This window comes from Quercus robur, chromosome 2 (genome assembly GCF_932294415.1).
Source record: "Quercus robur chromosome 2, dhQueRobu3.1, whole genome shotgun sequence".
Classification (NCBI taxonomy): Eukaryota; Viridiplantae; Streptophyta; class Magnoliopsida; order Fagales; family Fagaceae; genus Quercus; species Quercus robur.
Genome location: NC_065535.1, coordinates 46,209,016 through 46,223,912, shown reverse-complemented (window position 1 = coordinate 46,223,912; position 14,897 = coordinate 46,209,016). Strand labels below are relative to the sequence as shown.

Genomic DNA, 14,897 nt, shown 5'->3' with positions numbered 1-14,897 from the left:
GGCCCACCTCCCCTGTATTGGCTAGGTACAAGTAGGTGGCATCCTAGCCTTTGTGTGCATTCCACTATCCTCTAATTTGTCTTCTTTTACTCCCACGCCATTCCTGCCGTTCTTGTATTGTCTTGTTTTGCTGCGTATACTAGGTTTGTGTCTATCTTCCTCGGCATAGAGGATGTGTGGGCTTTTGGGCTTACATTGCATCCCTTTGTACCCCCATGGGCTGGGCACTACATGGGTAGAAGCTCCTACCCATCTATCCCATTGGACTTCTATTTCTGTTGTTCCTCTTCTTGCCATGCCTATGGGCTTGTTGGCTATCATTCCTATCATGTTGGTCCATTAAGTATACTACCTCTATCCTTGGGCTTCCCTGGCCCATTTATTTTGTCTTTACCTCTTATTAATCCCATGAGCCTACTAGCTGCCATTTTTGCCATGTTGGCCCATTAGGTTTATTATCTCTTTTCTTGGGCATCCACAACCCATTTACTTTGCCTTATCTCTTATTGATCTCATGTGCTTGTTGGCTACCATTCCTACCACGTTGGCCCATTAGGTTTATAACCTCTATTCTTAGGCTTCTCTGGCCCATTTACTTTACTTTTACATCTTATTGATCCCACTTTCCCTTATTGTTGAGTTTTATCTGCCATTAGGCCTTTTGTCAAAAATGGGCCTCAACAATCTTTTTATATATATTTTCATTCGTTGTTAGCTAATTGTAATTGTGGCATTGAACTAAGCGAACATATTTAGAATTCGCTAACTATGTGGTTAGTGATTAGTTTATTTATTTATTTATTTATTTTTTTGAATAAAATGGTCAGTGATTAGTTATTATTATTTGCAAAAAAAAAAAAAAAAAAAAAACGACACATGGCACAACAGTGAGTGAAAGACCCACCTTATTGTATATATTTTTTTATGAACGCCACCTTATTGTATTGTATATAAGATATAACCCAAAAATGAAACGAAACACAGCAACTTATCGATACAGTAGTCAATAATAGAGAAGAAGGAGGTGATGAAAATGGAATCATCAAAAAGTGGAAATTGGAAGCACAGCTTGGGGTACTTGGCATTTATTACCTTAATCATACACCTTCTTCTTCATAAACACAAATTATCCGGAAACGACACCGTTCGCGTAAAAAGAAACCCAGATCTCCCACTCCGGTTCCGCTACGACGGTACCTTCAAAATCCTTCAGGTTGATCCATTCATTCTCTTTCTCTATCTCTTTCTTTCTATTTCCTCAAAATAAATAAATAAATAAATAAAAATTAAATAGGTGGCTGATATGCATTATGGTAACGGAATAATGAGTCGATGCCGAGACGTGTTAGATGAGGAGTTCCCCTACTGTTCCGATCTCAACACCACTCACTTTCTCAACACTTTGATTCTTTCCGAAAATCCCGATTTCATTGCTTTCACTGGTATGTATATCTCTCTTTTTCTAATTCTTGTGCCAAATGTGGTTTAAATTAAACTATTACCTAATCTGCACTTGCTATCTAAATTAAACTATGTGTTGGATTCTCACTCATTAATAATAAATATAAATAACATTGCATAAACTCCAAATTGGTTTGGAGTTTTATTGCTCCATGATATGTAGTTTTCTCTTAATGAGTCATGTGACCTTTTTAAATACTCTGATACTAATATATATACATGAATAATCTTACAACTCAGTTCCAATCACTAAACTTTGTCCTATTGGAAGTTGGGCATTTTTAAAATTTTTTTTTAAAGAGTGTATTTAGTTTATTTATGTTAAGATCCTAGTGTCCCACATGGATTAATTACAAGCTTATCCATGCGTTTATAAGCTCTTGGACACGCTCTCCTTGTAAGCCGGTTTTCAATGGTGAGTTCTACCCATGGGTTTGTAACAATTTTAAACCAATCTAATAACTAGAATGGCCTTGATTTAATAAGAATTTTCTTCCATATTAAGAAAATTAAGTTAAATTGTATGATACAATTACTGGCTGAACAACGCAATTCACATTGAGATTTTTTTCTTCTTCTTATTATTTATACATCATAAGAGTTGGTGACAATAAAAGTGATCTAGTAAATTACTTCATAGTAATTCTTGAAGGCAATAATCATATAAAACTCCTATCATGATCTCCCACAAGCTAATGAGGTGAAGACCACACCCACCTAGATTGAATCTACAGCATAATGGAAGTAGGGAAACCTTTGGTGAAAATGTTTGTTATATGATTGGAGAAGTGAACATAATGAATGTCAAGGTAGCTCTTGCAAACCAGGTCTTGAACAAAATGATAAGAGATCTCAATATGCTTTGTGTGAGAATGAGAAAAGAATTAACAAGAGCAAGTTGAATAGCAAGCAATTCATCAAAATAAAAAAGGGCTTGGGACTTAGAGAAGATTTAAGGTAGCAAGAGAAATTTCCTATAAATAAATAATAGTTTTTTTTTTTTTTTTTTCATGGTAGACCAAGAAATGGGGTTGCTGCCAAAAAAGATACAGCGACCCATTCTAGAATCCCAGTATAAGGGCACCCAACCCATTTCGCATCTACATAACAAGATAAACCCATTGTGTATAAAAGAGAAATGTATAATCCAAAACCAACATTGCCAGTTGCCTTTAAGATAACGAAGAAGACATTTGGCAGCTTGGACATGGATGTCGTGAGGAGCATGCATAAATTGACAAACTTGTTGGACTATATAAGTGATGTTTGGATAAGTGAGAGTTAGATGCTAAAGAGAGCCTACAAGTTGCCGATATTTAGTAGGATCATTATGAAGATTTCCATCATTCAAGGGAGCTTGACACCATGAGCAATTGGGGTAGAAATATAGGTTTGTAGCTAGGTTTTGTAAGATAGAGGTGACAAAATTGGACACGACCTGCGAACCCGACATGACATGAAATTAGCAGGTGTTAAGGCTTAATGGGTTAGTGTCATATTCGGGTTGATACAACTGAACTGTTTAATAAACGGGTTGGGTTAGTGTCCAAACTATGGAACCCATTTTACTTGTTTGACCCGTTTAATTAAATAACATTTTACTGATATACCCTTCAAACCCTAGGTATTTAAACTTATTAATTGTTGTACTTTATTTTCTTTGACATATTATGATTGATTATTTGTGATATTGAGATATGCTTTAGTTTTGTATGATTATTTGTGATGCAGTTACTCATTAGTTCTAAATTTCATATTAAAAATATTTATTTTTTTTGGTTTTTCATAAATCATATCAATTTGGTTAAAACTATATATATATATATATATATATATATATATATTTATAAAATCTAATAAACAGGTCAACACAACTGACCCGTTTAATAAATGGGTCGTATTAGGGTTAAGGAATCTTGACCCATTTAATAAACATGTCAGGTTAGTGTTAACTCATATAATCGGATACTCATAAGTCGACACGACACAAACCTGACACGCGAACCCAAATTGCCACTCCTATCGTAAGCTGCTCAAGATAGCTGCTCAAGATAGTGAGAAGATACTTGGCTTGAGCGAGTGTAAGTGAGCTAGCATTATGGATAGCTCAAGTCTCTAAAAATGATACAAAGTCTTGGGTTCCTTCATTACAAAACAAGTGTGAAGGTGGAAGGCTTTCAAACACATAGACAATTAGGACATCCTGCCATATTTTCTAGAGGAATAAAAGGGAACAAGAGTCCCAACTATTATGTTGCATGAGGGCATTGTATTTATTAGTCATAGCATTGACCCAATCAAGATGCTTGTTTGAAGGTGGAAGGCATTCAACAAATGGAGGAGAGAGCAAGGCAGCGTTGGCTTAGAGGAAGAGAATGTTTGTTTGTAAATAGCTGAGGACCTCGAGTGCCATCTTTCAAATGTGTGATCATGGAATAAGATTGAGTTGGAGGAGGTAAAAAGGTAGTTGATCAGGCTTGTGTAGGACCAAATGCAGTGGAAATAAACGTTGTAGGCACATGTGGCAGGACATCCTTTATTTAATATGGTTGTGATGATGTGAATGGAGATATGGACATCATAGTTTAAGATGTAGGAGTTGAAGGAAGGGTATGGAAGGAAGATTAATAGGCAGGAGTGGTAGAGGAGGACACAGAACCATGAAGCGTAAAACATGCAATCTGAAAAAGAGAATTTTCATGAAAATGACATGTAAAGAAGTGCACGCGCTACTAGCTTGTGGATCCATGCATTGATCGCCTAATATTACTATAGCCCAAAGAAACCACACCAAATTTTGGATCTAATTTGTCATGACGATAAGATCCCAAATAGATAAGAAGCGTAATAAATGAATAATCTAGAGAGGAACCAAATAAAAATTTATGTTGAGAAACATTACCAAGCAACTTGAAAATTTTCAACTTTTGGAGATAAAAGAAAAAGATTAATAGCCACCTTAGCTCAAGACTTTGATGGGTCTAAAGCATGCTCTACGACTCACCATGAGAGCTTTGTCTCTTCGATAGCGTTAAATTGACCCGCGATATCTCGAAAGGAAGTTGTTCGCATCATCTTAGATGGTATTCGCTCTTTTGGTTTCATGTCGGTGCCAAGTAGGCCAGTCACAGTGGTTTTGTGGTCGATGATTCTTCAATCTGTGCCGCGGTTGTTTGGCCTCTCCTTTTTCAATCTTTTTCTAGGTTTGATGAGAGTTAGATTTGTGGGCTTGGGCAAAAAGGGTGGGGATGAGGTCAAAGTGATCAGGGTGGGGACTCTAAGTCTTGCGATGGCTATAGTTGGATGTGAGAGCTATGCGAGTTTGTCTCAGGAGGTGGAAGTTACTCGGATCAAGTTGAGTTATGATTTTGAGCTTGATCAATCCAATCTCATGGTGATACCTTTTGAGGATGTTTGTGGTTTTTCTGAGGAGTGTGACTCGATGGAGGGAGAAGTTGTTTTCTTATTGTTGGGGATTAGGCAAGAGGGACAATTCTTCCAAATGTGCTCCTTTGATGACTATAGCTTCTCCATGGTTGGCTATGTCAGCATAGCTAGATGTTGATACTGAGATATTGTGTCTTGATGCTAAGTTGGATATTTCTAGATGGTTGAAACATAGAATTCCTGGTTTCAGTAAACTGGTTGGGCTTCCTTTGAGTTGATATGAGAAGTTGTGTATTGCTTTTTTACAAAGGCTAGAAAATGAGATGGAGGCAGCCAACTTGTTGCACAAAGAAGTCACTAGTAGTTGAAAACTTGCAAAATCTAAGAGTAAGGGAAGGAGAGAGCTAAGGAATTTGTTTTCTTTGATGAATTATGATGGGATATAGAGATTTGGTTGTGTAACTATGACAGTAGTTGGGAAGAAATTGTCTTTATGAAGCTAAAAATGATTTTGTGGAATGTTAGAGGATTGAACGATCCTTAGAAACATCTTGTGGTAAAAAAAAATTTACATGAGTGGAAGAGTGATGTAGTTTGTTTACAAGAAACTAAGTTTGTTGGCATGGATAGACAAATGGTTTGTAGCTTGTGGAGTTGTCCTTATGCGGATTGGGTTACATTAGATGCAATCAAACTACAGGTGGGGTCTTGATTATGCGGGATAGGAGGGTTCAAGAAAAGTTAGAAGATATGGTGGGAACTTTTTTTGTATTGGTTCGGTGGCAAGGAATGGTGGATGGTTTTATATGGGCGTGCTTAGGGGTTTATGGCCCAAATGAAAATAGTGGAAGGGGGGTCAAATATGGGATGAGTTGGTATTCAACAATATTGGAATTTACTGTAGTGTTGCATTGGGGATTCCAATATTGTACGTTTTCCAAGTGAATGGATGGCAGGTTCACGACTGACCTCGGCTATGGAAAATTTTTCTATGATTATTAAGGATCTTAATTTGATTGATTTTCCTTTATACTTGGTCTAGTAGTACAGATCAACCTTCAATATCTAGGATAGATAGAGCTTTGATTTCTCATAATTGGGAGGAACACTATCTGAATGTGATTCAATAGATTTTACCTCGTCCTATTTCATTCCATTGCCCAATTCTTTTAGAGGCAGGAGGAATAGCAAGGGGGAAAAGTTCTATCAGATTTGAGAACATGTAATTGAAGATGGATGGGCTTGTGGATAAAGTTCATTCATGGTGGAATTGGCATTCTTTCTCTGGTACACCTAGTTTTTTGCTTGCCAAAAAGTTGAAGGCTTTGAAAGAAGACATTATTCAGTGGAACCACAGAGAGTTTGGTAATGTAGGTCATTTTAGAAAAAATTACTAGGGTAATTGAAAATTTTAGATGCTAACAAAGAGGAATTTGGACTCACTAATGTGGAGAAATGGGAGGGTTGAAGTGAGGTCCCAAGTAGAGCATCTTCTTTCCTTGGAAGAAATATCATGGAGATAGAAGTCCAAGATGTTATGTATCAAGGAAGGAGATAATAATACTAAGTTCTTCCATAAGGTGGCTAACTTCCATAGAAGGTATAATTATTTGAGTATTTTGGAGGTGGATGGGGTGATATATAAGGAATTAGAGGTGGCTACTCAGGTAGTATAGTTTTATAAAACTTTGTATCAAGAGACAGAGAAATGGAGGCCTTTTGTGGAGGGTTTGGAGTTTGACCAAATTAGGGGGACAGAGTGGGGATGGCTTGAAAGGAAGTTTGAGAAGGAGGAGATCATTCAAGTTGTTAGAGATATGTAAGGAGATAAAGCTCTAGGTATGGTTGGTTTCTCTATAGCTTTTCTTCATCATTATTGGAGAGTAGTGGAAAAAGACGTTTTTGCTATTTTTGAAGATTTTTATTTTTTTGATAAGTTGTCTTTGAAGAGTTTTATCAACATTATAAGTTTGAAAAATCTCTCAATGCTACTTTCATTGCTTTAATCCCTAAAAAAAATGATGCCTTCAGCCTATAAGTTTGGTGGGGATTTTGAATAAAATCTTGGCTAAGGTATTGGAATACCACCTGAGAGTGTGTATAAAATCTTGGCTTACTACAAGGGTTCAAGGCTGATGGTAGGCAGGGTGATGGGCAATTTGTTTCACATTTCTTATCTGCATATGATACAATTCTTTTTTGTGATGTCGATGTGAACCAAATCCTTTATGTATGAATGTTGCTACTTTGTATTGAGGTTGTGACAAGCTTGAAGGTTAATATGCGTAAGAGTGAAACGGTTCCAATAGAGGAGGTTAATAATATGCATGCTTTGGTAGAGATTTTGGGTTGTAGGGTTGAGACTTTGCCTATGTCTTATCTTCGCATGCCAATGGGGGTTTCTCATAAGTCAACTTATATTTGAAATCCTATCTTGGAAAAAATTGAGCGAAAGTTGGCCGAGTGGAAGAAGCTCTATTTGTCAAAGTGTTAGATAAGATTGACATTACTTAAGAGTACATTATCTAGTCTTCTTACTTATTTGTTATCGCTTTTTACCATCTCTACTCATGTGGCTAACAAAATCGAGAAAGTTGCAAAGGGACTTTCTGTGGGGTGATTCCCATTCACATTTGGTAAGATGGGATAAAGTATGTGCGCCTATGGCCAATGGTGGATTAGGAATAAGGAAACCGACTACCTTCAATACAGCTTTACTAGGGAAATGGTTATGGTGTTTTGGGGTTGAGGAGACACGACTTTGGAGGAGGGTGGTAGCTTTAAAGTTTGGGGAAGAGTTGGGGGGATGGACTTCTCAGTTGGGTAGGGGTGTACATAGGTGTGGTTAATGGAGAGGCATCCATATGGGTTGGGAGGCTTTTAGCAAAAATACTCAATTTGAGCTTAGGGTGGGGAATATAGTGAAATTCTGCCAACATTAGTGGTGTGGGATCAATCTCTTCAATTGACCTTCCTGGTTTTGTATGAGATTTCCATTAATAGAGAGGCCTCAATGGACTTTTCCTTGGCAAAGTGGGGGTGGGGGAGAGGAGTTGGGATCTATGTTTCACTCAGGATTTGAATGATTGGCAGCTGGATTTAGTGGTGGATTTCCTTCATATTTTGGAATCCAAACACATTCAACAGAAAATGGAGACCACATGAGATGGAAGTTGAAGAAAAAATAGGATTTTGACATCCATTCATTTTATAATGAGTTGCAAGCTTACTTCTTTATCTTCTTTCCTTTGAAAGGTATTCAGAAAGTTAAGGCTTTCAAGTCGAGGGAATCAAAAGAAGTAGAGGGAATGACCTAAATATAACATTAGTAGAAGTAAAAAATTACATTATAATTAAGAAGGTGGTAGAGAGTGTAATTTGGATAGGAAAAAATGGCTGAAGAGAATACATGCAGCAAACCGCAATTAGTTTGTTGAGGGTTCATAGCTGATCTCAAAGTTTTGGGACTAAAGCTTGTTTTTGTTTCCAATCAAAGTCCCATCCATAGACACAAAATAATGAAAAAAAAAAATCACACAATGAGATTTGCTTTTCATAGGATAGATCCAAGCTAGTTGTCAAATCACGAATTGTGTCGTGAATCAATTTTTTTATTTTTATTTTATTTTTTATCGTGTATTGTATCAAATTGTGAATCGTAAGATACGCAAACATCTAATAAAATTATAAAATAATTATAGATATACATATATAAAAGGTATATTCATTATAAATTCGAAATATATTCAACAAATGACCAATTTAGTCATTACTTATGTAATAAAATTTAACAAAGCTAACTAAGTAGGGATTTTTTTTGCAATTTAACACCAAAACGCTAACAATTTCGTTAGTTAGCACGTTTTCAAAACTATTTAGGAAACTAACATCTCAAGTGTAATAAACTCGAGTTTGATGTGCTAAATCGATTATTTTAAACATGATTTCAACATCAAGCCTTTGAGGCTCCAGTTCTATAAAGTGAAACAATGAACACCGCAAGTCCACAATGAAGCAAAGAGATAAACACAAACCCAGAAAAAGAGATAAACAGAAACACAAACCCACCAAGAGATCAAAAACAAAACCACAAACACCCAGAGAGATCAAAAATGGAAACCATGAAGAAGGCTCCAAGTGGCTGCTCAGACTGAACCCAAGTGGTGGCTCGGACTAAACCCAGGCAGCGAAGGCTCGGACTGAACCCACGAACCCAGATCTCCCTAACCCAAACCCCTTAGCTTAGACTGAACTCAGCGGCAAAGGCTCCAATAGTGCGGCGAAGGCTCAGGCGATCCTATTCCCATTTTTTTTTTTTTTCCTTTGAATTGCATGAACGAATTTGTTTGTGTAGAGCAGTCATTTTCATTTGATTTTTTTATTTGGTTTTCTTTAAGGAAATCGAATCTATGAGACTTGATTTCTAAAATTCCAACATAGAACTCGAGTCTAAAAAAATCGAGATGTTAGTTTTCTAAATAATTTGAAAACGTTGCTAACTAATGAAATCGTTTGAAAAATGGTGTTATTTTGCAAAAAAACCCCTTATATAAATCAAATCAACTTATGTTTATAACATGCATGTTCAAATTGATTAAACTCAGAAGTGATAATAAATGATATGTGAACCAAAATAATAATATCTTTTCATCATCTTGGCTAATCAACTCCATCTAAGTTAATGTTATCATCATGTTCAGTATTTTGCAAAATTATTTTTTCATAGACATTTTCTTCATTATTATCAACATTTACTTTTTTTTTTTAATTCTAATAATTTTTTCTTTATATTTTTTCTGGGCATTCTAGTTTTTTATACTCATAATAATAATAACAAAATAAAAAAGAATTATATTTTCATTTAATACATTATTAATAGCATTGAGTATAAATTTGCACATTTGCACATATGAAGTGAGTGTTATGAGTATAGTCTAAATTTTGTAGAGAAAGAGAAGGGAGGGAAAAAAAAAAAAAAACTCATGGACTCACTTTTTTATTAGACTCAATTAATTTTTCCAATAATTTTGTGTTAAAAAAGTCTAACAACTTGTTTAAATCAAATAAAACCACAAATTTTAACAAAAAAAAAACTCATTTTAAATTCACATGTCTATGTATCATACAATACATACAATTCACCGATACGATACGATTTATACGATATGCACTTATGTATTAGACAACTCATAAACACTTACAATACACCCTTACGATATGAAACTTTTTGTACACAATATGATACGTATCGCATATCATACGATACTAACAACTATAGATCCAAGTATACCAGCTCAAATCATCAATAAAACTAATAAAGTGATATTTACAGAGCTAGCAATCGGTGGTGGTCCTCTTATGTCATAGTGCAAAAAATTAAAAAATAGAGAAACTTTGTCTGGTAGGTAACGTTGGTGGCAAGTGTTTTCATAACAAGCATCACAAAGAAAACAATAGAGAAATTGACTCAAGATGGATATATTTTGCGGCTATGGCTGACGTAGTGAAAGAAAATTGGAAACTAGATTCAGTGTTATGACTTAAACTCTAATCTATGGGGCCATGATCAGGGAAGAAAACGAGATCAAAGAATTTTAGAGCATTATAATTAAAGATATTTTTAGAGCATTATAAACAAAGAAATATAACAATCGATGAATTTCTAATCCTCTCTTACACCCTTATTTATATTAGCATGTCACCCACCAAAGACTCCTAACAAAATTGGAAAGTATTAAGGTTAGAAACAAATTAGGAAAATAAAATCAAGGGTTAAATTACATCAATCTCCCTTGAGATTTTACAAAATGATACTACCCCTTTGAGGTATGTAACAATTTAGTTTTCACTAATTAAATATTCCATTTTTTGATCTCAAGGGAGGGGAGTGTCATTATATATATATTTACACTAGCCTAACTTCAGGTGGTGTAATTTACCTGGAAATCAATTAGAGATCCTAAATCAACTAGAAGACCAATAATAAGCAAAAATGATACGTGTAATCAAATAAGGTACATTATTTGTAATATTCTTTAGCTTCCAGTTATTCTGCCAAGATTTTTGCTGTAATATATCATTTTTCATTTGCTGCTGCTGAACCCTAGGAGTATTACTATTGAATTTTCTGAATGGGAGATTTATCACTAATAGCAATACCATTGAACGTGTAATTGGTTCATGCCTTTATTGCTTTTGCATTAAGAGTAATCAGAGTTATCCATAGATCCTTGATACAACATTCGAAAAGAAAACAAAGAAAAAAAAATGTCACACTTGAGCTTGGGAATAGATTAAAGATCAACTTTAATTGCAAGAATATATGCAATAGAGTTCAAATATAAAAGAGAATTTGGAATTGGGAGCAAATCATTGTCAGCATGTAAAGGGTTGATTACCAGAGCATGATGGTTCAGATAACATATGGCTTGTTGCACTAGAATTAACCAAGTATCAATATAATCAGATTGAGTATCCTGATGCAGGAAATGCAAGATGAAGGCCAGAAAAGCCTCAGAGAATCAACATCAGGATCATAATATGACCATTTTGATTGAAATGGAAAATGCCAACCATCTCCATTTGCTGTGTGACCTGATTTTTTGTGAATTTGGCAAAGTTGTGAGTAATGATTGACATTACAATTATCAGTCACTCCAACTATTGCAGGAAAAGTTGGGATCATGTTGGTGGCCATCGCAGTTATAACCTTGGGATTTTGCCATAATGTGCCTTGTTAGAATAATGGCAATGGCATTATGCGTTTGGTTTTGGTTAGGTGCTTGCTGGGTTGCTCCTTTGCCCATGGATAAGGAGGTGAGCTTTTGAATCATCGAATCGAGTTTCTTAATTTTCTGTAGTAAAAAGTAAATGGTTGGTAATCAGTTTCATTTGGCAACCCAATTTGGGTGACCAATTCAGACTCATGAACAAAGTGATTATGGGTGCCAAGTTGTCTACAATATGATTGTTATAAGTGAGATTCTTCTAGTTGATTTGGAGCTTTTCTCAGCATTTTGCATTTAGTCCCTTGGCAAGTTAAATTTGGCATGATATTGATGTTGGAAGAGTTTTTCAAGGTTCTCCCAACCTGTTTAAATGTTTGATGACTAAGAACTTGTGCATTTGAAGCAGGGGTAGGAGTTTCTTTAATACAACTAAGAAGGAATTGATCTTTCTTGAGCCATTCTATATACTTTGAGTTCAAAACTTGTCAATAATTAATTTTAAGTCGCTTTAGTATATCCATCAATAAAACCATGCATTTTATCATAAATAATATAAGCATAAGTTGATCCCTGTGGTTTTCTGATGTAACCTTAATAATCAAAATGTGATTTGCAATATTTGTAATTGGAAAGAAAATAATTTTGGGGAATTGAAGAAGAGAAGTCATGTGTAGAGAATTGGTGTGAGGAACTTAGAGAGAGAGAGAGAGAGTTGCCGATAAAAGGTGATGAAAAGAATCAATAAAGAAAAAGAAGGAACTTCATAAGAGCCACTGGTGATGTGAGCCCATGAAGCTGATACCTTATCATAAGATAAATAAACGGAGGCTGAACAATCCAATTAGGATTAGATTTTTGCTATTATTTATACATCATAAGAGTTGGTGAAACTACAAGCACACCAGTGTAAGCTATATGATCTACTAAATTACAGCAAAGCAATTCTTATATACAAATAATATATTACTCCTATTGTGTATGTGTGTGAGTGGAGAAATGAGGTGCTAATAGAAACCAGTTCTCAGATTGAAGGTTTTGTCAAATCACAGTACTAATCTGAAAGAAAAGAAGATACCTATCAGCAGGGAAAAAAAACGTAAAACAAGTTTGTAACTGGGTATAAACGTTAACGTAACCATAGAGAGCCTTCTTATTAAATCTTTAGGTTAGTGGCTTACAGATACGTTGATTAATTTTGGTATAAGCTTTGTTGGACTCTCAGAATTGCATTGTTGGTAAAAGACAAAACTAATGCGTTGATAAATCTGATAACTAAGATTGAGCCCAAAATTTTTCTTACTTACGTAGCTACCCTTATGTTTCTTTTCAAGTTAGATCTTATGATAAGATTGGCAATTATGAAAAGACATAGTGGTTTCATAAAATGCACCATTGCTTGCTGTGGATTCAAGTGAAAATTGTTGTTGGATTGCATTTTGTATAACCAGTTTCTGGGGATTAAACTTAACTGATCAGGTTAGATACTCTCTAGTTTGGGATGGTTCCTATATGTTTACTTAACTCCTTAAAATCTAAACTGGCAATTTTGTTCATCTAGAACCTTATAACTTATGTTTAGTCAAGCTACTTAAAACACTTTCTTTCATTGGGACAAAAAATCTTTGGTGGAGAATGATGAATATTTGCTCTCTCTGTGTCTCTATAAAAGGTTTAGTTTTTGTAATTAGGAGACAATATATTTGGGCCCAGCACTGCTGATGCAGCTGAATCCCTACTTGAAGCTTTTGGTCCTGCCATGGAATCTGGTCTTCCGTGGGCTGCAATCTTAGGAAACCACGACCAGGAATCTACAATGAATCGCGCAGAATTGATGTCCTTCATCTCCCTTATGGATTATTCTGTCTCGCAAACCAATCCATCAGCTGAAGGTCCCTCTAGTTCTCTTAAGGGAAGCATGATGACAGACATTGATGGTTTTGGCAATTATAACCTAAGAGTATATGGTGCCCCAGGTTCGCATTTGGCGAACAGCAGCATATTCAATCTTCTCTTTCTTGACAGTGGAGACAGGGCAGTTGTTCAAGGAGTTCGAACTTATGGATGGATTAAGGAATCCCAACTTCGTTGGGTCCGTGGCATTTCTCAGAGATTTCAGGTATACAAAACTAAACAGCGCCAATGCAGTTAAGACACACTTCGTCTACATTTTTTCTCATTACATTGATCAATTTTATACTTATTTTATGCTTATAAAAATCAGGAAAAAGCTAGGACTTGATTTCGGAAGAATTGAAAACTCTTTTAGACAACAAGTGATTTTGGTCTGCTAAGTTCTTATACTCCCATACTTTCTCAGAAACACAGTTAAACACATCTGAATATAGTATTTCTTCTACCTGTTCTTTTAATTCCCAGAAGGGAGGTCCCCTAGATTTAGATTTTAATATGTTGCAAGTCACACACCAACAGGGCCAAACGTCGGATACTGATCAATCTGCTGATGCTTTGCCCCCTACAATCCCAGCACTTGGATTTTTTCATATCCCAATTCCAGAAATTCGGCAGCTTTACTACAAAAAGATTGTGGGCCAATTTCAGGAGGCTGTAGCTTGCTCATCAGTGAACTCGGGAGTCTTAGAGACACTTGTCTCCATTGGAGATGTGAAGGCTGTGTTCATGGGCCATGATCATACTAATGACTTTTGTGGGAATCTAGATGGTATATGGTTTTGTTATGGTGGAGGCATTGGATATCACGGATATGGAAAGGCTGGGTGGCCAAGGAGAGCAAGGGTCATATTTGCTGAACTTGGGAAGGGGGACAAGGCCTGGATGGGAGTGGAGAGGATTAAGACATGGAAGCGTCTTGATGATGAGAAGCTGAGCAAGGTTGATGAGCAAGTCCTGTGGGACCACCGGCCATCAAGATAACTCAATTACAGTTTACTGGCACTGGAGAAATGGCATTCAGCATTCCATAATGTTGTATACGTTGTGTGTTAAAATTATTTTGATAAGAAACCTCCTTGTGTGATTTTACTGCATTCTTTTGCAATTTAACATTGTAAATTCAACTTGATATAAGAGGAAAGAAGGTTTAAGTGGGTATCCGAAGCTTCAATTTTGTTTAATTGTTCTTAGCGACTGCAGAATACTTTTTGTTTGATAGTTCAATTGATGTTTGCCAAGTTCAAGTAACTCAGGTGATTGCCCAAGGCAGATTTCCTCTTGGGTCGGTGTCATTGATATCTCAGAAAATATTGAAGTTTAATATAGAAATTAAGTTAACAGGATTCTAATTTTTAAAATAATAAATAGTCTTCTAGATGTTATGTTTGGTAATTAACATTTCCAAGTCCT

At 35.6% G+C, this 14,897-nt stretch overlaps 1 protein-coding gene across 2 annotated transcripts; it reads left to right on the top strand.

The window, feature by feature from the left end:
• The first annotated feature begins 960 nt into the window (after positions 1–960).
• On the top strand, positions 961–14,645 carry LOC126713778 (probable inactive purple acid phosphatase 28). Of its 2 annotated transcripts, none has more exons than XM_050413642.1 (4): positions 961–1,213; positions 1,295–1,442; positions 13,319–13,692; positions 14,007–14,645. In XM_050413642.1, exons 1-4 carry the CDS (start codon positions 1,028–1,030, stop codon positions 14,466–14,468), a joined length of 1,170 nt encoding a protein of 389 aa, XP_050269599.1. In that variant the 5' UTR covers positions 961–1,027; the 3' UTR covers positions 14,469–14,645. The 2 variants fall into 2 exon arrangements, with proteins under 2 accessions (XP_050269599.1, XP_050269598.1); XM_050413641.1 differs by having other exon boundaries at positions 963–1,213; positions 13,265–13,692.
• The last annotated feature ends 252 nt before the right edge of the window (positions 14,646–14,897 follow it).